Source organism: Semicossyphus pulcher, unplaced genomic scaffold (assembly GCF_022749685.1).
Source record: "Semicossyphus pulcher isolate SPU_LCO1_2020_fin unplaced genomic scaffold, fSemPul1.0.p SCAF_12, whole genome shotgun sequence".
Taxonomy (NCBI): Eukaryota; Metazoa; Chordata; class Actinopteri; order Labriformes; family Labridae; genus Semicossyphus; species Semicossyphus pulcher.
This window is the reverse complement of record NW_027211626.1, coordinates 31,121,028-31,145,726: the sequence shown is the minus strand read 5'-3', so window position 1 is coordinate 31,145,726 and position 24,699 is coordinate 31,121,028. Positions and strand designations below refer to the sequence as shown.

Sequence of the window (24,699 nt, the reverse complement as noted above, 5' to 3'; positions counted from 1 at the left end):
CATCTTTCCTCCATTTTCTTCTCTGCTTAAGAAACTCTTAAGCCTCTGAAAAGTCCTCCTCACTACTCCTAACAGTTTCTCACCTTAGGAGCTCTCTTAAGGGCTGAGATGCTTTCTGAATAACGTTTATCTTTACCAGGATCAAGTCTTAACTTTAAGGGGAAATTCTTAGAAAACATCACGATTCTAAGAATTTTCTTAGAATTTCTTCACTAGGAGCAACTCTTTGTACTAGGAAGCTTCATGAATACGGGCCCTGACATTGTGCAGATTTGGGAGATAATTTAAGGCAGTGCCTGCTACTTAAACACACACTTCAATGCGATACCCTTCAGTCTACTCTGGTTTTTCATGGTCACTAACCCATACCAACAGATAAAAGAAAAGGTAAGAACAGATTTGATGAAACAACAATAAAACATTCTCATACCAGTGCTGTCAACGTTAAAACTACTGAGCTTACGATAAAAGTGCATGCGCTGATGAGCTTTCCTGCACACAATGTTCACATGAGGCTTGAAAGTCAGTTTATCATCTATGACTGTGCCCAAATATTTGTTCTGCTGTACCACTTCCACAGCCTGACCATTTATCACCACGGAAGAGATGACATTGGGATTCTTCCTAAAATCAGTGACCATATCTTTGGTCTTGGACACAATCTCTAAAAAGGAGGGCTTGCACCAGTCATTAAAATCTGCCACTACAGGGCCATGATCAAAAAAATTGGGCCTAAAGTCATTTAGCAGCTTAGGAGCTTTAACTTTCATCATAGGAACAATCAGAGAGTCCGGGGTGCTTTACATAGAAATCAGCCAACAGGCTGTTAGAGGCAATGTAGGAAGTTGGGGAAGGTCTAGATTTTTTAGTTCCTCTACTATCCCTTCACACATTGGCAATATAAAATGATATTTGACTGATACATGTAAAACTTTAAATATAGTCCCTTTAATATTATTATTGTTGTTATTAGAATAATTATTTTCACATTTTTTCTTTATTTTGTTTTGTTTTTCTGTAATATATTCATTTTTTCTGCTACAAACCCCTTCCCACCCACCCATCAAACCCATAAACGTTGTCCCAGACAATTTGAACAACGCTCGCGCACACCCACACCCACACAATTGTTTCTGTGATCCACAACTAAATTCTGACAATTGTCCTTTATTCCCAGTCTTCATCCTTTATGTTAAGTTCTATGTATTGTCTTGTGTCTTGCTATGAAATAAAATAAAAATAAATAAAAAGTTCCAATGTTTGTACATAAATGTCACAACATCCAAAGATGTTTTTGATGAAAATTGCAAATACTTTTATAAACAGATATTTGTGGAATTCCATAACATATATTAAAAACAAGAAATATTTGGGTGCATCAGAAATACATTTGTGAACCTTATTTATTAATATGTGGATTTTTTTTACATTTATATAGAAGGACAAACATTTTTGTGTGCACTGAAAAATATATATTTTTTTATATATTTACATTAAATCCTAAAATGTATTATTGAATCCTTCTTTTATTCTTTTTGAGACTGATCTGTCTCCATACATGATGACAAATGGAAGCCAATGGTACTACTGATATTTTGAACCACACAAATACTAAATAGGATTGTGGAAAATTTTAGGTCTGAATTTTAGGTCCAAGCATGGGCGATTTTAGACCCTTTTTAGGGGTGCTGAAGCAGGTGAAACCTAAATTTCATCTCAGCACCCCTGAAATAATAACAACAATAGTAATGATTATTATTATAATTCAAAATAATTTTAGTCCTTTCATGTAAGGTTTTAAGAACTTATCTAGACCGTTGAAAAAACATTACAAGGTATAATATACAATATTCTAGGTTTCTTTTTTTTCTTTTTTCTTTCATTTCTATAGCGCCAACTCATAACCAGAGTTATCTCGAGACACTTTACAGAAAGAGCAGGTCTAGACCGACTCTTTGTTATGTTAATTAAAGAGAGGCCCAACATGAATCACCATGAGTAGCACTTAGCAATTCGGCACATTGGCAGAAAAGCTTCCTTTTAACAGGCAGAAACCTCGAGCAGAACCAGACTCATGTTGAACAGCCATCTGCCTCGACTTGATGGGCCGAAAATGGGATAGAAGGAGATGCAGGATAGAGACAGGCAAAGAGAGCAACAACAACATATGTTCTTGTTACATGAAGTATGTCTATGTAGATGCCGTCGTATCCGGACCGACTTTGACAAGTGCATCTGTTTTAACCTGCAAGTTTTTTGAGGAAACTCACAGATCAATTAATTCGTTGTTAACATCGTGACTGCACGCAGTGGGTGTGTGAGAATACACAGACATACAGGGAAGAGCCAGCCGAGAGGAGGGTTACAGAGACACAGTGATAGAAAAAAGTTAGTCAGGGCAAAAATGAGAAAAGTAGAGAACGAAAACAGAGCTTTTAATCAAGACTGCACAGATTCGTATGTTCTGTGACCGTGGCGAATATTATACGCGGACACTGTCTGACTCACTTTGTCACGGTTAACAGAGACTCTGGGCGGTAGTTTAGTTCAAACACTTGAAGCACATTAGGCTTCATCATGAAACGACCAGTTCTCCTCTTATGAGCGCACTTTTGTTCTTATGTATGCTCTTTCTCTCTCCCCCCACAGCGTCCGTGTACAGTGAGTCTAAGTATTGTTTATTTAATAGCCATTGCTGTGGTCATGTCAACAGGTCTGGGATACGGTAGCTTATTGAAAAAGAAATACAAGTCTATTGTTGGCCAACTCACAATGTAAAAAAGTCTAACTGTAATTCCTTTGGCAAAACAAATAATACAATTTGGCAAACATAAAATAAAATATAAAGTGAATCGTCCTATTGTGGTCAAATCTTGATAATTCTGCCAGGAGGCAGAGAGCAGCTTCAGTGAAGAGGTTGAACTTTTTCTCTCTTTCATTTGATTTCTGAATGGACAAAATTAGACTACCATGTGAATATGGCTCTTTAAATCCTGCTAGAATGTGAAATGTGTGCTTAAAGAAACAGACTTTTATTATTTGACATTGTTTTCATTTACAAAAATAAAGACACTTCCATCACAATCTGGAGCATAAAAATAAACCAGAATACAGGAAATAAAGATAATGACACTCACCCCCAATTTACAGACACACCCTATTTTTTCCTACCAACATTGAAGTATATATTATCATTATTGTTATGAGAGTTCCCTACAGTTCTATGTGAAAATGAATAATAAGCATTGTTGTAAAACTATTTAATTTTACTGTCTTTATTGATTTGAAATACGTTGATATATCTGCTCGGCTACTTCAAAATGTGACTGAATCATAATGCAAGTTAGACAACATGGGGCTGAGCCCCCCTAAAGGTCTGATCCTAAAATGGCCCCTGGGTCCAGGTAAAAGGAAGGAAGGAAGACATGGAAGACCTGAAATAATACACATAACACACATCTAATATGAAACTGGCTGATTTGTTTTGGTTTATACATGTAATTTATTTATATTTCATAATTTCTAAACCGCTGCAGCAGACGTGATGATGACTCAGGAACCCAAAGGTAAGGTGGTTGGCAGAAATCACCTAGACAAAGATGATAAAGACAGTTAATTCTTCAGATTCAACATAAATTGGATAGGAACTGTTCAGAACTGCAGATTTATTACAGCAAATTATGTACATTTTCGTGGGCAGTACATAATATAATAGTATGTAATAACGATTTGATAATGAAGAAGAGATATACATTTAAGAGAAGAACAATAATGATATACTAGTAAAATAAAACTGTCAAAAAGTCATAAACACTGCTTCATGTAAAACTGGCCCACATTTTCAGCCCATATTGTCTTTTATAGGGTCAATTTCCAAATATTACAGCCCATATTATCCTGCTTGTCACAAAAGTTACACTGTAAAACCTAACAGTCTATATTAATAACAGAAGTAAGTTAACTTCACTCAGTCCTCAAAGAAATTTAACGTAGCTCATCCCAACGAATTAGAATTAACTCAAAAATGATTAATTGTGGTACTGACTCATTCATTTTGGAAAATAGATAGATAAGATAACAGTAAATCATAGTAACTAATTTAGTCTAAATTGAGTTCATAGCATGTTTAAAAATTGTAAAGCCCACCCACGAGGACTGCTCTGATGCAGAGTAACCGCTTTTTGCCGGTTCAGGAGTTGGTCAAGTGCACAAGAGAAAAAGCTGGACTAACACAGCTTCTGCACTGGAATAGGAGTATTTTTGGAGGGAAGGCTGCGTTTTGTCGTCACAGTGACGTTTCTGTTGTAAAAGGTAATTATTTTTAAGTTGAGCTAAAATATACTTTATGTTCATCTGTGCAACAGGAAGGAACCTATCATTGTACTTCACAGAGGATTCATCTGAGTCTTACTCAGATTTACAAGGTAAGATTTCTTTGTATCATTCATCTATTTCTGATTTCTTGGTTAGCGTAATTAAAAATACATATCCATAATCTGTGTCACAATATTTACCAAATTATTCATTTTCTAATAACTCATATTTAATTGTTGAATCAAATGTTTTATACATACAGTATCTAAACCCATAGATGATTTACATGTTGCTTATTATGCATATGTTTAATGAAACATATAAAACACATTTAATTAAATAGGCTAGTGCTGTTAGCTTAAAAGGTGAAAATCTTTAATCTGTCAGCTCCAACGCATTCTGATTCAGGATATAGATGGTGACTTAAGTCTTACATATTTATGTGTGAAACGTGAGTAAAACATCCATGATAAATCTGTGATCTGATCCATTTGAGATTACAATGTGTGGCTTTTGACTTTGCTTCAAGTAAACTGAAAATGATCAGAGACAAATTTGAGACAGTGAAAAGTGCTTTTTTTATCATTAGCCTTTGTATTACTTGTGGACGTGGACAATACATTAATCATATAGATATATTTTCATTTCAGAATGAGTTGGAGACCTTCCTGAAGGAGGCAGTGGCTCTGGTGGCAGTGGTCAATGAAGAGGAGGTTGCTGGTCTCCGTTAAAAATCAACATGTCTGAATCATCATCGAGGATCAGGTTGTAATGTCCCGCAGACTTTTGACAGCAGGACTGGTGATTTTTTATTTGGACTATTCTTTGCTCTCTGTTTGAACTTGAGGTCTTTAGTGCTTTTTACTCTATTGTGGTGTTTAGAATATTTAGCTGTGGTGTCTTTACACTTGCTGCGTTTTCATGGTGTTGTTTAATTTATGACTTAATACTTGAATGTTGGTCTTAAATGAATAGATTTTACTAAAATCTTAAGCATTTAACATTTGATCTCATTTACAGTAAATTACGGTTGTGTAAGAATTAAGTTAATGCTGCATTTTGGTAATAATACAGAAAAAGTTATTTTTTAAAAAGTAATTAAATATTTAAATACATTTTTGTTTTGCATTACATATTATAAAATATTTATTTTGGGAGCTGTGAATAATTCTTTACATTAAAATGTTTACCTTGTATGGCTAAGTGCATGTTGTAAGTGCTAAGCATTGAACTGAATAAATTGTTCCAGTTGAAAGTGTTTGTTTTGTGTTAATGCAACTTAAAAGGTTTAAGGCAATTGGTTTCCTCAGATGAAATAAGTAGACACAGGAGAGTTTTAAGTTGAGATAAACTACTTTAACTAAGTTCATCTCACTTAATTGATTCAAACTACTATATCCATCCATCCATCCATTATCTTCCGCTTATCCGGGCTGGGTCGCGGTGGCAGCCTACTCAGCAAGGTGACCCAAGCGTCCCTTTCCCCAGCAACATTTTCCATTTCCTCCTAGGGGATTTCGAGGCGTTCCCATGCCAGACAGGATATATAATTCCTCCAGCGAGCTCTGGGTCTGCCCCGGGGTCTCCTCCCACTTGGACATGCCCGGAAAACCTCCAAACTACTATAATATATTTAAAACAAGTTTATAGAAATTATACATATAAATTAAAATAACTCACTCATTTTAAGTCCAATACACTGAATGGAATGGGTACTATATACTTAATTTATTTAAGTTACCTTAACAATAAATCAAAAGTTCAATCAAAAAGTGTACTCAATTGAAATACATTGTTATGCTTAAAATATTTGAGTTAATAAACTTAAATGGTTTAAAGGAATCGGTTTCCTCAAATGGTTTGAGTTGAACTAACTTGTCAGGTTTTACATTGTACAAGTGACTTCGAACTTTGCTAATTTATTTAGATAGGCAACATTATAGCATAAATGCATTTTTTCTGGTAAAACAAATTTAGATATTCTAAGAGGGAATGGTTAATAAAAAATAAAAAAAGATGTTAGCTGGTTAGATACACCATTACAGACAATATCGGCCAAATATGGAAATAGAATATGAAGTGTAATTACTAACTGTTCTGGAGGTCACATAATAAACAGAAAGTAATATTTGTCTCATTCAGGCAATGTATAGCAGTAAGAAATACTCAAAGCCACATGGACACTGCAGTCCCTGTGTTCAACTCAGATTACAACTTTAGGTTATAAAGGTAACCCCGGTTCTCTGATAACGTAAGTGAGGTATTTCACCATGGCGTATGCCCCACTGCGTAGTCCTCAGAAGCAGGGTTGGAAATTCAGCACCCGCCAAATGTGGGTGTTTTTTTTGCTTAATTATAACCAGCCACTGTGGCGGGTGACATATACAAACAACTAATGCAATTGCAGAGTTGGACAGTAACGACGCTATCTGTAGCGCCGTTAGTAGTTTAACTACATGTCTCCGTAGCTTGGTGGTTGCGTTGCCTTTTTCGGAATCAAATGACTTTTCAGTACCTTTCGCTCTTTTATTTAAGTTGTGCAGTAGCATCCACACAAATTACATTCTCCTGCTACAAAGTTGCAGCGCATGGAGCTCTCTGCTGTTAAGGATCAGTAAATTACTTCACCGCACATGCGGACAGCGATATTTCCTTATGACTGTGACATCACTGTCTAATCCTCCAACAAATTCCTGTGACGTCTCTGCTGCTGGGGACAGCTCGCGAGTTAACTTCACGTTTTTCAGGAGGAACACTCCTTTCTCCTTTTTTCTAGCGAATAAGCTAACACAACCAACCCCTAATAATTTAGCCATCATCAGTGTAGTCTGCAAGCATCAGTTAGTAATTTATCAGCGAACTACAGAATATTTAGAGCAGGGGTCTCAAACTCAGAGAGGGGCCGAGATCAAAAACTGGGTCTAAGACGAGGGCCGAACGGGGTCAACATTATTTGGACAACAGACATAAATAAACGACATGTTTATCAGAGGCATTATGACAACTAGTCATACAGAAATATGAACTTTACTGCTCCAAAGACATCTCATAGAATTCAGAACAAACCAAGGGTATCAAAAAAATTTGACCAAATTAAAGATAAAATAAATCAGCAACTTTAATTTGTTTTTGTCTCCCTCTCTATCAGCAGTTTTTCACTGAGTAATTTCTAAAAAAAAGTTGTATCACAGGCGTCAAAAACTGCCAGAAAACTATTTAAAACTAAATAAAAATATTTTTCTAAAAATAATATCCGTTTTTTTTATTCACAGCACCATCAAGAAAATAAGAATATTTCAGATGTGATCAATCTGGTTAAAATGTACAAATATTTCAACCATAAGCAGTCTACCTGTGATTACAGGAAAAGGCGCAAAAAGTAAATATATTTAAGTGCACTCTGCTCTTATGACTGTTTGCCAGAGCCATCTTTTCTTGGCTGCAGGTTCATTAATGTTTGTGGTTAGGTTCTGAGCTGTGGACACTCAGGGTGGAGTGAAGGTGTGCTTACACAGATATGTGCTTCCAAACATGCAGAGCATTCGAGCAGCTTGTAGGCGGAGCTTGGGGCATCGTTTTGGACTTCTGTCAGCTCCATTTGGATGTTTACAGGTGCTCTGTCAACTACAAATGGATTACTGAGCAGTTTAAATTTAAATTTCTGAGCTCCAATATCGGCAAATAGCCATGTGAACTCTGCTAGGTCTGCTAAGTTTATCAACAAAATGTGCATTGGGGAACACAGTGGTGGAGACCTGGTTTGTCATTGGCTGGCAACAGGAAAAGTGACCCAAGTTTCCTTGCTGCACCTGAGTATCCCACAGGCGCAGCTTGTCTGGGAAAGCTCTCACTGCGTTTGATTGCCACGGTCCCTACCTTGAAGCTCACGCAAGTCTTGATTAGTGCACCCGCTGACAGTGCATTCTGGGATTTGTAGTATCAGCGGTGTGGGTGCTGTATACCGGCAGGGCAGTTATGATACACATATGATATTATCTTGCGGGCCGGATGCGGCCCACGGGACTTGAGTTTGAGACCCCTGATTTAGAGTGAGGAGAGCTTAGTATTATATAGGCCTACACACATAATTTTTGGCTGCCACTGAGGCTGGTGGATTGTAAAAACAAATTATCTGGGTAAAAAATGTTGTTGTTGGTGATTTGCCAACATTTAAAACCATATAAATCATTTAGACAAAGGTTAACCTAAATTGCAACGGTTTTTTTTTTCCAAAATGGTGGCTATGGAGCAAAGTGAGCCAAATGCTGTGGGGTAGATTTATACAGTTTTTCAACGTACACTATCGTAAAGTAATAAAGTAATTATAATATTTTTAGTATAGAGCAGTCCAAATAAAAATACCACAATGACAGCATTGTAAATTAAAATAGCTTTAAAGTAACAAGCTACTTTTGCCTTGTTGCTGAAGCTTAGCTTGCCACATTTCTCTGAGGGGTAGCTTCAGTCTAGTGAAGCTAAATTACTTGACTTAGTAACTGGTAGGATAGCTCATTACATTTCATAAGTAGCTTGCCAAACATTGTCATGAGGAGACATAGGCCAAAGTCAAAAAAAGTGTTTTTAATGAAAAGTGGAGAAAAGATGACAATGGAGAGTCTCAGGAGTGGTTAGATTCAACATCAGTAACTAACTTTCAGTGACCAATTGTTATCACAAGCCTCCAACAGCTAGTACTTTCAAAATAAAAGCCGACATGGTTACAGTTAGAAACATGGAAGCCCTGTTTGATACAAAGCAGCCAGTGTCGAGTGAAATAAGCACACCTCGCATAGAAATATTAAAACAAGCCTGGGGTGTTTTACAGTTATAGAGCAGATCTCTGTGGTCTGATATGTTCCTATTTGTGTCGCTATGTGAAGCACCACGGTGAAGCTCGCGCTGCAGCAGCTAATCTCCCCAAATGTTACGTTCTGTCACTGCATCGAATCATACAGCATCAAGTCCACACCTGTAAAAACTGTACATCAGAGTAAAACAAATCACATTGTGTTGTGTTCTTCACTATAACTCTGCACAGGGATTTAATGGAAGTAAAACTGTTTTTCACATCATGATGTTAAACTTTACTTCTGTCCGCAGATCACCTGTGTGAACACATACAAGTCAACTTGCAAGTAACTTGCAAGCCCAAGTCAAGTCTCAAGTCATTTATTGTCTGTCAAGTCAAATCGCAAGTCATCAAAACAGTGAGTCAACTCGAGTCCAAGTCACTATGACTTGAGTCCACATCTCTGCCAATAAGAGAACTAATAGTTTAATTGTGGGAACTGAAAACCTTAAACTGGAAGCCATTAAAGACCACAAGTCGTCTAAATGTAAAAAAGATAGATCAGGGGAAATCCGCGCCGAAGGGTACAGCTGAAATGAAGGAACTTAACATCCAGGAGAAAGTCATCATTTGCAGTATTTTCAAAAGTTAAAATATTTACCTTATGAAATAAATAATATTTACCTAAATATACTTTACCTAAACAATAACAATAACACATTGTCAATCAAAACGAGAACGGTTCTGGCATCAGAATTGAGTGTTGAGTGTTGTAGATTTTGGAATCCACCAGCCACAGTGACAGGTGGACAAAAAAGTTCATTTCCAACCCTGCTCCGAAGCCCAATACCATTATGCCAGCCATATCGGCTGGCAGTTGTGATGACTGCATCGAGAGCACATTCTCTCCCTACAAAGGGGTAATGCAATGTTAACAGATCATTCAAAATGAGCACACCTCTTCTTCTTTACTTCAGGCAAGGAGGGAGGTCTGTGAGATACCTCACTCATGTTATCAGACTACGGGGGTTATCTTTGAAACCTAAAGTTCTCTTTCAAACATTCGCCCCATATCTTACTATGGGGATATACTGACAAGCTTAGCCAATTGCCAATCCTTAGGCTGACAACTCACGGCCTTCAAAGGAGCCCACACTAAGCACAGTATGTACCAAAGAAAGCGCAGTGACATCCAGTGCAAAGAACATTGCAAAGGTACGAGGTGAAACCCAACTGGCCACAAAGCATATATCTTGGATAGACACGCTTCTAAAGAGGGCCCAGGATGTTGCCAGCCCCCTTGTAGAGCGAGAACGAGACCAGCAGGGGCTTGAAGCCCTTGCTGGTGTAGGCCAGAGAAATGGCTCCAACTATCTAATTAAAAAGCCATTGTTTTGTGATAGGCTTACTAGTATGATATTTTGCCCATGACGCAAACAGCTTGTCTGTTTTCCTAAAGCCTTTTGTTAACATAAATGCATAACACACTGGACACAATTTGTGTCACTGTTCCTGTTCTGCGAGGGAAAAAGGAGAAGGTGAAAAGTCAGCTAGGTTAAGAGGGAGACGCACCAAAGCAGGATTCTTTGGTATAAATACCGGATTAGGCCTCCCCTTTGGCAAACTGAAGACAGTCTGGATGCACTGAAAATGCATGAATATCACTGCCCAGCTTAACAGGTGCCATTTCAACAACAGGGCAGTCTAAATTGATAGCACTTTAAGATCAACCGGATCTAAAGGCCCATCCAAAACAGTTGACAAATGCCACAATGGGGCAAGCTCTTTGGACACTGGTTGCAGTAGATAAGCGCCCTTCAGAAAAGGGCCGGGATGTTGTACCACAGCCTTACCATCAAAACCTACATTGCATGCTGCAATAGCAGGCAAGTAAACTTTAACTGTGGAGAAGGCTTTGCCCTTATCCAGCAATTCTCGCAGAAAGATGATAGTTACAGGCATTGAGCACCGGAAAGGCACCTCCTCTGACCTTGAACACCATTCCTCAAACATACGCCATTTGCAATCATATAATGACCTGGTAGAAGAGGCGCTAGCACATTGAATGTTTTTAAGGACATTCTGTCTAACTGCATGGAGGTTTAGCTGCTCACGGACCAAGCCCAGAGCGCTTGCCGCTCATTCCATATCACCCCTTTTGTGAAGAGCAATGACATCTCTTCCTGGAGCATAAGCAGAGGCAGAGCCAGATGTTACATGGTCCCCCAGGGAGATTTTTTTTTATGTTCCAGCAGCTTAATGCACTATTTTCCAAAGCATTGATATAAATACAATGTATTATGTAATTAATTTGGGAAAAATGATAGGTGCCCAGTGAAGAATAACCTTGTTAACTGTACAGTTTTGAGTCGACATCCTCTTTTGTATCCATTTGTTTACCAACTGTCTCTATCAATCGGACTCCACATTACAATAGATGTTGAGGATGACTTATTTGCATTGCCTGCCACATCTTTTGTGTTACATAACATTGGTTTGGTATGACATTGGCATAAACAACAGTAACATTCTGAGACTTTTTTTATTTTACTATGCTGCAGATAAATTCAAAAATGAATTATGGTAAAAGAAATGTGTGACGTTTGAACTATGCCAACTATGCAAAATAAATGTGGTCTTCCTTCATCTTAAGTGAATATTATGATGATGGAAGAACATTTCCTCAAACCTTTCTTACTCCATAGTTCTAGATAGTCCTTTCCACCTCTGACATTTTCTTCTGCTCTATGGATTTTCTCTTATCTTTTTCCTAAATCCCTTTATCATTAAAAAGTAAACAACTTTGAATTTCACAACTAAATATATGTAAAAGCTATGAGCCACACAAAAATACTCTACATCTAACCTCTAAAGTAATTCAGTATGAATATGAAACATTTCATTTCCTTTCTGTCCAAACCAGTTCTCCTTTTTTCAGTTTCCACACATTTCCTGCTGTGCATTTTTTGTCCAGGAGGAAACAGGCCTTAAACCCCAATAGAGGATTTTATTTTGTATGTACAGTATTTGTATGTATTTCAATGCAGTTTCATGCACTCCTGCATCAGATTTAAAGTAATCAATGAAATATATATATAGCTTATGGCCTTGCAACCGAAAACTTAATTGTCTTCCCACAAAATCCTCTTTTATCAGATCACTATTTAGTAACATTCGATGTCCTATTAACCGACTACTCTCCAGTTAACAAAAATGTACTCACAAGATGTTTGTCTGATAGGACTGTAGCTAAATTTAAGGAAACAATTCCAGCTGCTTTTAATTCCTTACCACATCTGTTTACTACAGAAAGCTCTTATGCTAATGTTAGTCCCTCTCAGATTGATCAGTTTGTTGATAGTATTGCAGGTTTGCTGAGAAGTACTCTAGACTCGATTGCCCCCTTAAAAAAGAAGATTACCAAACGACAGAGGCTAGCTCCATGGTATGACTCAGAAACTCGTAACTTGAAGCAAATGTCGCGTAAATTTGAAAGAATGTGGCGATCCACCAAAACAGAAGAGTCTCGTTTACTCTGGCAAAATAGTCTTCATAAATACAGGAAGGCCCTATGGCATGCTCGAGGTGTCTACTACTCCTCCCTCATAGAAGAAAATAAAAACAATCCCAGGTACCTTTTCAGCACTGTAGCCAGGCTGACAGAGAGTCACAGCTCCACTAAGCCAAGTATTCCTATAGGCCTCAGCAGTGACGATTTCATGAGCTTCTTTAATGACAAAATCCTAAAGATTAGAGACAAAATTTGTAACCTCCTGCCGTTAACTGGTGCAGATGTATCTTTGGATACTGCTCAAAAACCTGATGTTTACCTTGACTGTTTTTCTCCAATTGACCTTCCTGAGCTAAATTCTCTGATATCTTCGTCTAAACCAGAGGTCACTAACTGGCGGACCGTGGTCCGGGTCCGGACCCAGAAGCTGTCCCATACGGACCCAGACCTACAGCCAAAAACAGAAGGATTATGATTCAAAACCTGACGGGGCGCTTCTATTTTAAGCGGCGCAGCTTTTGTAATCTTTACGGTAGTGGTTTAGTGGATGAAACGTACAGACCAATTACATGCAAGTTAAGCCATCCCACGTGATACTACTCAGCCAATCAAGTCTGTGCATTCCGGGCAGTAAACACTGTGACTTTACAGCGCAGACAGAGAAAGACGGAGTAAGACGGAGACAAACGGAGAAAGGGAGAAATAGAGACGACTGTGCCGGAGAAACTTGAGAAAAAGACGGAGAAAGGGAGAGATAGAGACTACTGCGCTTGAGACAAGCTAGAGCTCAATTCTCTCACTGAGCAAAAAAAGTGGGAGAGTTGAATATAAGAGGGGAAGAAAATGAACCTCTACAACTGTTCAATTGTAAAAATGTGTTGAGATTTATTATCTGCAAAATTGGTTGAGACTGTTGAGTCGAGATGTTAAACAGAAAAGGGGGAATTCAAACTTTTCCTTCCTTTATTTTATTTTTCTGAAGTTAAGCACTTTATTTGAACATGTACAATTTTCACATTTTCTTTATTTGCTCTTATTTTGAAATGCAGCCCTACTTTTATTTAGTAAATGAGAGAACATTATACATATTGGCAGTCATACATATATGTTCAGTTCTGTGTTACATGACAATAAAAATTGTCAAAAGGTTTTTGAATTGTACTGAATTCATTTGATTTGACTGAGGTATTTATTACATGCAGATGTGGATACAACTACTAGGCTACTTAGATATATATCACACTAAATAGTTAGCCATCATGATCTTCTGGACCTTTACTTCAAGAAATTTTCTCGAACTGGACCTCTTTAAATTTTAGTTGAATACCCCTGGTCTAAACCATCAACCTGTCTTTTAGACCCGATTCCAACCAAGCTGCTTAAGGAAGTCTTTCCCTCAATTAGCACTTACTAGATATGATCAATATGTCTTTATCGACTGGCTATGTATCCCAGTCTTTTAAACTAGCTGTAATTAAGCCACTTCTTAAAAAGCCTACCCTAGATTCAGGCACCTTAGCTAACTATAGACCTATATCTAACCTTCCTTTTATCTCAAAGATCCTTGAGAAAGCAGTCGCTAATCAATTATGTGACTTTCTTCATAACAACAGTTTATTTGAGGACTTTCAGTCAGGATTTAGAGTCCACCATAGCACTTTTGCAAGTTAGTCATGGAGTTCCACAAGGTTCTGTGCTCGGACCGATTCTTTTTACCTTGCATATGCTTCCTCTTGGTAATATCATGAGGAAACACTCCATTAATTTTAATTGTTATGCAGATGATACTCAATTATACTTATCTATGAAGCCAGACGAAACCAATCAGCTATCTAAACTAGAAGCATGCCTTAAGGACATAAAGATCTGGATGACAGGAAATTTCCTGCTACTTAATTCAGACAAAACTGAAGTTATTGTGCTCGGCCCAAAACACCTTAGAGATTCTTTCTCTAATGATATACAGTGCATACGGAAAGTATTCTCAGCGCTTCACTTTTTCCACATTTTTTTATGTTACAGCCTTATTCCAAAATGGATTAAATTATTTTTTTTCCTCAAATTTCTACACATAAAACCCCATAATGACAACTTAAAAAAAGTTTGTTTGAAATTTTTGCAAATTTATTAAAAATAAAAAACGAAGAAATCACTTGTACATAAGTATTCACAGCCTTTGCGATCAAGCTCAAAATTGAGCTCAGGTGCATTCTGTTTCCACTGATTGTCCTTGAGATGTTTCTACAGCTTAACTGGAGTCCACCTGTGGTAAATTCAGTTGATTGGACATGATTAGGAAAGGCACACACCTGTCTATATAAGGTCCCACAGTTAACAGTGCATGTCAGAGCACAAAACAAGCATGAAGTCAAAGGAATTGTCTGTAGACCTCCGAGACAGGATTGTCTTGAGGCATAGATCTGGGGAAGGGTACAGAAAAATTTCTGCTGCTTTAAAGGTCCCTATGAGCACAGTGGCCTCCGAAAATGGAAGAAGTTTGGAACCACCAGAACTCTTCCTAGAGCTGGCCGTCCCTCAAAACTGAGTGATCGGGGGAGAAGGGCTTTAGTTAGGGAGGTGACCAATAACCCGATGGTCACTCTGACAGAGCTCCAGCGTTCCTCTGTGGAGAGAGGAGAACCTTCCAGAAGGACGACCATCGCTGCAGCACTCCACCAATCAGGCCTGTATGGTAGAGTGGCCAGACGGAAGCCACTCCTTAGTAAAAGGCACATGGCAGCCCGCCTGGAGTTTGCCAAAAGGCACCTGAAAGACTCTCAGACCATGAGAAACAAAATTCTCTGGTCTGATGAGACAAAGATCGAACTCTTTGGCGTGAATGCCAAGCGTTATGTTTGGAGGAAACCAGGCACCGCTCATCACCTGGCCAATACCATCCCTACAGTGAAACATGGTGGTGGCAGCATCATGCTGTGGGGATGTTTTTCAGCGGCAGGAACTGGAAGACTAGTCAGGATTGAGGGAAAGATGAATGCAGCAATGTACAGAGACATCCTGGAGGAAAACCTGTTCCAGAGCGCTCTTGACCTCAGACTGGGGCGACGGTTCATCTTTCAACAGGACAACGACCCTAAGCACACAGCCAAGATATCGAAGAAGTGGCTTCAGGACAACTCTGTGAATGTCCTGGAGTGGCCCAGCCAGAGCCCAGACTTGAATCCAATTGAACATCTCTGGAGGGATCTGAAAATGGCTGTGCACCGACGCTCCCCATCCAACCTGATGGAGCTTGAGGGGTTTTGTAAAGAGGAATTGGCGAAACTGGCCAAAGATAGGTGTGCCAAGCTTGTGGCTTCATATTCCAAAAGACTTGAGGCTGTAATTGCTGCCAAAGGTGCTACCAAGTATTGAGCAAAGGCTGTGAATACTTATGTACAAGTGATTTCTTTGTTTTTTATTTTTAATAAATTAACAAAAATTTCAAACAAACTTTTTTTAAGTTGTCATTATGGGGTTTTATGTGTAGAATTTTGAGGAAAGAAATTAATTTAATTCATTTTGGAATAAGGCTGTAACATAACAAAATGTGGAAAAAGTAAAGCGCTGTGAATACTTTCCGTATGCACTGTAGCTGCCCTAGATGGCATCAGCCTGGCATCCAGCACTACTGTTAGTAATCTGGGAGTTCTATTTGATCAGGATATGTCCTTCATCTCCCACATAAAACAAATATCAAGGACAGCCTTCTTTCATCTCCGCAACATAGCAAAAATCAGACACATCTTGTCTCAAAACGATGCAGAAAAACTAGTCCATGCATTCGTTACTTCCAGGTTGGATTATTGTAACTCGTTACTATCAGGCTGCCCTAATAAGTCACTAAAAACTCTGCAGCTGGTACAAAATGCTGCAGCACGTGTGCTGACAAGAACTAGGAAGAGAGATCACATCTCTCCTGTATTAGCCTCTCTGCACTGGCTTCCTGTAAAATCTAGAATTGAATTTAAAATCCTTCTTCTTACTTACAAAGCTCTTAATGGTCAGGCACCATCATATCTTAAAGAGCTCATAGTGCCATATTACCCCTCTAGAACATTGCGCTCCCAGGATGCAGGCCTGCTTGTGGTACCTAAAGTCTCTAAGAGTAGTGTTGGAGGTAGAGCCTTCAATTACCAGGCCCCCCTCTTCTGGAACAATCTACCAGTCAAGGTCCGGGAGGCAGACACCCTCTCTTCTTTTAAGAGTAGACTTGTAACACTTTCCTCTTTGATAAAGCTTATAGTTAGGGCTGGCTCAGGCTTGGACTAGCCCATAGTTATACTGCTATAGGTTTAGACTGCTGGGGGATCTGACACACCAAGCTTCTCTCGCTCTCTCTCTCTCTCTCTCTCTCTCTGTGTTTCTCTGTCTCTCTTCCTCTCTGTCTCTCTGTCTCTCTCTCTCTCTCTCTGTCTGTCATATTAATGCAGCTCATTAACTCTGTATCTTCTGGTCCCATTAACATTACTAACCACATATCTTCCTGGGAGTTCTTGTGCTCCCTTGTCTTGAAGGTTCCTGGGGATCGTTGCTGCAGACCACCTGCTGCTGTGGACCTGCTCGACTGCAACAACTAGTAACATCAGCCTTCCCCATAGTATCATTATTGTTGCTGCTAATGCTAATAGTAGACCTGTTGACTTCAACTGTTACAATTACGATTACCTCAGCCTTTATCATTACTCTGCTTCTCTCGCTAATTTATTAATTTATTTATTTAGCTAATCTTCACCCTAGTCTACCAATATTATTAGGGCCCGAGCACCAACGGGTGCGAGGACCCTATTGTATCTGTAAGGATTATTATTATTAGGGCCCGAGCACCAACGGGTGCGAGGACCCTATTGTAACTGTAGGGATTATTATAATTATTATTAGGGCCCGAGCACCAATGGGTGCGAGGACCCTATTGTAACTGTAGGGATTCTTCTTCTTCTTCTTCTTCTTCTTTCTTTCATTGTCCTCGAATTTTGCATTTTTCGAGGCTTAAATGTCCTCAGAGCATCATGAAACTGCGCACACTTGTCAGGTCTGGCGAAAAATTTGATATTTTATGGCTGTCTGCCACAAGATCACCAAAATGGCTCCGTAGCGCCCCCTAGAAAATTGCAAAAAAGCCTCTTGCACCCATACCTCAAACCCAACAGGAAGTCAACCATTTTGCTTTGAATGTCAGAAAAAGGGCGTTTTTTGGCCATTTGCAGGGTCGATACTTTAACGAACTCCTCCTAGAGACTAGATCCAATCGACTGCAAATTCGGTCAGTGTACTTACAAGACATTGAGGATTAAAAGTTATCAAAAGCTTGACGTTTGTCGAAGGGGGAGTGGCCTTTTGGGGGGCTCAAAGTTATAGGACGAATTTCGAACCAGGAAGTGAACAGGAAGTGGCCTTTAACTCGGCCGTGCATGTTCCAATGTGACCCAGACTTTCCATGTTTGGTCTCCCGGCCTGAACACGTTGATATGCCATTATTCACTGATACTCCTAGCGCCGACTGGCGACAGGAAATAACAGGAAATTTCATGTTTTACGCTACGAGCTACTATTCCAAGACAGTACAACATATCCTCCTCAAATGTGTCTCAGTAGAGACCTAAGACCTGGATTAAGGTCTGGGGAAAAACCTGTGACTCTGCCGCAGGAGGCGTGGTCATGGCGGGGCAGCAAACACATCAGTCGCCAAAATCCTTCGCCATGAAATTTCAAACTGCTGTAACTCGCCTGTACATCAACATATCTGCACCAAATCACATGTGCTTAATAAGAGTCTCGGCCTGAACACATTTATATTACACATTTGCATAACAGTCTATGTCCCACGTTGCTGCCGTGGCGTGGCGTTGTTCGCCACTAACAGGAAGTACTTTTTTCAGGGGCTTACAACACTGATACAGCTCTGAAAATCGGTAACCATGTCCCCAGTGGGGTAATGTGAAGGTCTGTATAGGTTTTGTTAGTGGGCGTGGCTAAATGTCTCAGTGGCGCCCCCTACACTTTTCAAACATGCAGCCCCTGCAGCACGTTAAACTTAGACTTACGAAATGAGGCACACATATGTATGATGTCTAGATCTACAAAAAAGCCTCTTGGACCCATATTGTCAAACCAACAGGAATTCCGCCATTTTAGATGCCGTTGTCAAAAAACTGTGTTTTTTCGACATTTCCCAGGCTCATACTTTAACAAACTCCTCCTAGGGCGTTCCTCCAATCCCCCTCAAATTTTCCCAGGGCACAGAGGACACATTAACGATGCATAGTTATCAAAACCTTTTCTTCAACTCAAAGGGCGTGGCCGTGGCTGGCCAACGAAACAGGAAGTTGCTTTAACTCAAACATACAGGATCTTGTCAGCCTGAAACTTTATATGTATGACATCTGTCACTGCCTGAACACTCCTACATGTTGGAATCAGTCTTTATCAGAGCGCCACCTACTGGTTTGAAGTATTCTAGGAGGATTTTAGAGCTGTTTTCGCTGCGCTGTGTTTGAAATGTGAGACCGTGGCGGCAGTTTCCTCTGCGACTGTGCCCTGTCCGGACGCGGACACGCCCCGATGTCTGCGTCGCTGGTGCGAGGGCCCGTTCAATGCTGCTTGCAGCACTAGTTGGCATTGTAACCATAAGTATGTGTCTGTTGTTGTTCATGTAACAAGGACATATGTTGTTGTTGCTCTCTTTGCCTGTCTCTACCCTGCATTTCCTTCTATCCCATTTTCGGCCCATCCAGTCGAGGCAGATGGCTGTTCAACATGAGTCTGGTTCTGCTCGAGGTTTCTGCCTGTTAAAAGGAAGTTTTTCCTTGCCAATGTGCCGAATATTGCTAAGTGCTACTCATGGTGATTCATGTTGGGCCTCTCTTTAAATAACTTAACAAAGAGTCGGTCTAGACCTGCTCTTTTTTTAAGTGTCTCGAGATAACTCTGGTTATGATTTGGCGCTATACAAATAAAATTTGATTTGATTTGATTTGATTTGATTTTGATTGCTCGGTCATGTTGATTTGCCCTGTACAACATCAGGAAGATCAGACCCTACCTTACTAAGCATGCACAAGAGGCAACCTCCGGTGTTGAAAAATGAAGCCAATGCGGAAGTACAAAAAACTGCAGTTCCTCGAGTGGCCACTTGAGGCTGGCTCCAGAAAACAAGAAATAACATAACAGCAGGCTGGAAAATGCCCATTTTTACAGCAGAAATAAACATGTTTACAGCCTGGTACAAAAAACGGTTTTGTTATTAAAAGCTAATTTTATTTTTCAAGATAACTGTACGGGGGTGAATTTTTTTTTTATAACACACCCATTTTAATTATATGAAGCCTTAAATAATTGAGGTCGGGTCACCTGACAGGTTGATCCTGCTGGCTGTCTGCTAGATGTCAACACAGACACACAGTCACTGAACTTAACTTCACCTGTTTGTGTTGTTGGAGACTTTTGGGGATTTTTTCATTCAAAATTTTTACAAATAATCTCTCTGTGGGATTTATGGAACTTTCTGACCGTGCAAGAAGTCTGAGCTCCAGCTTTTCAGTGAGTTAAATGCGAGTGTTATTGTATTGAAATATTTTTAGCACTAAGTAGCAGGTATATTGTGCTGGCTATACCTGCTTGTTAGCCTGTTGAGTGTTTATCAAACATTTATTTAATCATCAGTCAGTATATTGGAGTCAGAAGTTGTTGGCTTTTCCCCAGAGAGATTACAGTGGACCGTAATGATGAAAAGATTGGTTATTTTAAGTTTCCCGTTACGTGTCGGCTCATCGCTCTCTCACCGGGTGAACAAGCGGCAAGGCTGCTACTTCTTTAGTCTGATAACTAAACACCTGCAGTCAGTCACCGACAGAATCTCCTCCTGGTTCATATCCCTCCACTGGCTCCCAGCTGCCGCTCATATCAAATTCAAACCCTTTTGCTCACTTACAAAACAGCAACAAAAATGTCCAAAAAACCTGAACGCCCTCATCCATGCCTACACTCACCTCAGTAGTCCCCCGGTGGTGGAACAAGTTACCAAACTCCATTCGGTCTGCGGAGTCCCTTTCACCTTTAAGAAGAAGCTAAAGACCCAGCTCTTTATGAACACCTCAGACCTTATGATATTGATAATGATATTGACCTTGTTGATATTGTTGATGATGATGATTCTTTGCACTCTGCGCTGTGCTCTGTGCACTCCCTGTCATGTGGGAATTTTCCAGGGATCATCAAAGGGGTAACTTGTCTAAAGTTAAATTTATATGGGGGGGCAATTTAGTTTATGAGGTTGACTTGGTGAACCCCGGTTTTCCCTGATTTCCCCCTAGAGAGCAGAGAAAGATCATCTTATCTTGCTGATGAAGGCCATGTGGCTGAGTGAAGTACCATGTGGGGATGGGGTAGGGGGTTGTTGATGTTGTATATAAGCTTGAACACTGCAACAGCAAGGGAGAGAACTTTCGCACTTCTCTCCATGCTGCATGTAAAATGTAAGTAAAGAGACTTGATTCATAACATTGAGTTTGCTTGTTCTTCACAAATTATCTTCAGGAGGAGAATTGCCCTCACAGTCAGCACCAGTGTCAGATCACACTTGAAGCTGTTTGTTGGCTCTTACTAACTTTGTTCCCTCCTGTCTTGATCGTTGCTTGTGTTGTATTAACTCTCAGATGCACGTCGCTTTGGACCAAAGCATCTGCTAAATAAAACTGTAACATTGTAATTAGGGATGCATAATATCATCAGCACGTTATTGGTATCTGCAGATTATGGCTTGAAAATGAAATGAATGAATGAATTTTTTCTGCCGTTATTTTCCTTCGATAAAACAATGCTTTAATTGTGCCTAAATGCTCGATCATTCCCTAAAAGAAAAAAAGAAAATGCTACATTCAAATAAATATGGCATTTTTTACATAACCTATGTTCAAGTAGTTTTCTTATATTGCCCAGTGAATGTGTACATTTTACACATTTAAGTTATTTCTGCATCTGCCAGTGGGCCACTACAATAAGAGGAGGCATGATATAATTTCCACTACAGGGGAGACTTGAGTTTCTCTGCAATTAGGTGGAAAAAACCATGTGCCTAATATATCGGTATTGAAATCGGCTCTCAACAAAAAGGGTTGGAAAATATCGGGATATCGGCAAAAAATCCAATATCGTGCATCCCTAATTGTAACATTGTAAATATGAGGCACCCACATTTGTCTGCTTGGCAAATGGCCTGAAGTGTACTGATATGAGCAGACTGAATAGCTGTGAAAACCAGCTTCAAGGGGATGAGGAAATAGTCCAGGATGTGAATCTTGTCTATGAAAAGTTTTTAGTTTTTGAATTATTTTGTGTTTCTGTTGCTTACAAAGCCGTTTGCAGCTGCCCCAATAACAGAATCCAGTGCAAAATTCTGAACATTCCATCAGAATCAAATTGTACAAAATTACGTTTATTCTGATAAGAAATGTTGTTATTGTTGTTGTTCGTGTAATATATCATTTTAAAGCTCTTTTTGTGCTCTTTATGATGGATCAGATCAATATGAAGGTAGTAAAAAGGGCATTTGTAAAGGCATGCAGAATTTGTCCTTTTACAGCGTTAGAGGTCAAAGGTCAAATTCTGTTGCCCTCTGCATCATGAAAATGTGACTCGTAGATAGAATATAGTCTAAGCTTTACAATGATATATGACTTCATGATATTGTGTGTAGGTTACCCTCTTTTATATTGGCTCTATGTGAAAAATGGCAAAAAAACATGAAAAAATTGTAATGATGGAGGGATGAAAAAAGGAGTGATAGCATATAGGAAGCTACCATTGCTGCAATGCTATCATACATTTTCCAACACTAGAGACATATACCTTTATAAAAATCACTATGAGACATGGTCCCTCCAAATTGGCACGACGGCCAAATTCGGGGTGTCTGGCTCATGGACTAAATGATCGTGATTCCACAGCACGTGCTGCAGTCCGTCTCCGGCATGTCCCAGAAGCGTCTCTCCGCTCTGCTCCGCTAAAGATATGCGCCGGGTCTATATTTGACAGAGGCTGCTTCAAGCACGCCTCAAGCTGATCCGAGGAGATCGTTCAAAACAGGAAGTCACACACGAAAACAGCATACAGCATCCGGTCATTTCAAAATAAAACACCATGTACAGACTCCCGTTTTTTTTCCGTTTTCAAAACAACAACACACTGAAATCTTGAAAAAAGAACACTTAACTAGAAAATGCAATTTCTGAAGAAATTGCGGTGTGAATGCTGTCTGCTGAATAGTTTACGCTAATCTGCTAATGCTGTGCTTGAATGTTGAATGAATGTAATGTATGAATGTAATGTATGAATGTTGTGGAATATGTTGTTGAAGAGCTGACGCTAAACTGCTAATGCTGTGCTTGAATTTCAATGAATATATGTATGAAAGATGTGGAATATGTTGTTGAACAGCTGACGCTAATCTGCTAATGCTGCGCTTGAATGATGAATGAATAGAAGTATGAAAGATGTGTAAGGTGATGAGAGTGAGTCTGGAGGTGAGGAAGATGAGTGAGGAGGTGATGAGGACAATGGAGGAGTTTAAAATGGAAGACCAGCCTTGAAAACTGCTTGAGAGACTGTTCAAATGTCTGTCCTGCGTGTATGTATGGGTGTCAATTCACACACTTCTGTGCTTGTGTCAAGACAGTAAGTGCTATCAACACAATGTTGCCATGGCAGTGAAATACAATCGGGCATCAATTTGGAGTTCTCCAGAAATATTTAACATTAGAGCAGATGGGGCAGTTGGTCAAGTTTCTGTGACAGTTGGGCATCTCCAGGCAAAAGTGTACAATTTTGGTTTCGAGTACCCGTCTAACAGAAGCAGCACAAGAATACCTACGATTTGATACCAAATGTATGTATGTGGAGTGACAATTGTGGGATCAGTTGCAATTTGTTTAGAAGGTGTCCAAGTTATTTTTCAGCAGCCTCCACCCTCTGAATTTGAAATCCTGCACTCTGATATTCGTTCTGATGTTCTGAAACTTTATGTGCTTTGAAAGGCAACTGTGAAAAAACTATGAATGATATGAAAAAGTTGAAATGACCTGAAGAAAGCTGAAAGTGTGTGAATATTCTAAAAGTAGAATGGAGTTTCTGAGTGAATGTATGAATGAGCTGTGAAGTCTTGAAAAAGGTTGAAATATGCTGAAAAAGGTTGAAAATGTTGAATTTTTGAACATTCCACCATTCATTTGAATGGGCAAATGTCCGGGAAAAGCGGGAATATCTCGGAAACGATGAATGGTATGAATGAGAAAAGTCATAGCACACAGATCCCAAATGCGCTGAATGTTTTTATGTTTGAATGGTTTGAATCGGTTGAAAAATGTGGAAGGAGAAGCCACACCAATTAAGTAGTGTACTCAGCCATGGTAGAAGCACAAAAATCACGGAATGATATCCAAATGAGCAGAGGTGCAAACTAAACTGTTGTTTGTGTGTTGCTCTGTTTAACATTGATGTTATCGTGTGATTTCGTTGTGATAACTATGTTGGATATCGGTTAGTATTTGAGCGGGGGAAGACTCAGCCTGAGAGGCTACCGTAATTCTTCTTCTTCTGCTTTTTTTTTTTTTTTAATCTGGCCTTTAAGTCTACATTGCACCAATTATTCTGGTAATTACCATCTGGACGTACACTTTTGTCTTTGACCATCATGGCAAGCCATAATAAATCCAAATCTACAAAATGTTGTCTGGTGAAGCAACAGCCACGTTACCGGACTGTAAATGGCAGTGACTACTACCTGAACTGGACAAACTTTGCTTAATATTGTAGCCGACCTGGCTTCAAGGCTTTTAACAACTATCGATGAGGTATTGAAGCCTCTTTCCAACACATTGGAGGAGATTAGGTCCACCACTGAGGCCCTAAAGCCAAGACGAAGTCAGCCATTTTGCTTTTTTTGTAAAATTTTGGCTTATTTTGCCAAATTTGCAAGGTCCATACTTTAATAAACTCCTCCTAGGCCTTTCATCCAATCATCTCAAACTTTGTATGTATATTGACAAGATCTTAAAATTCTGAGCTTTCCTTAAAGGGCGTGGCCGTAGCTCGG

General features: G+C 39.4%; 1 protein-coding gene across 1 annotated transcript in view; it reads right to left on the bottom strand.

Moving 5' to 3' along the window:
• Positions 1-1,422: 1,422 nt before the first annotated feature.
• dnajc12 (DnaJ (Hsp40) homolog, subfamily C, member 12) overlaps positions 1,423-24,699 on the bottom strand; it is a 41,585-nt gene continuing 18,308 nt past the window's right edge. Inside the window, exon 5 of the mRNA XM_069659138.1 lies at positions 1,423-3,589. Within this exon, the coding sequence (XP_069515239.1) occupies positions 3,507-3,589 (83 nt within the window). The 3' untranslated portion in view covers positions 1,423-3,506. The remainder of the gene's footprint in view (positions 3,590-24,699) is intronic.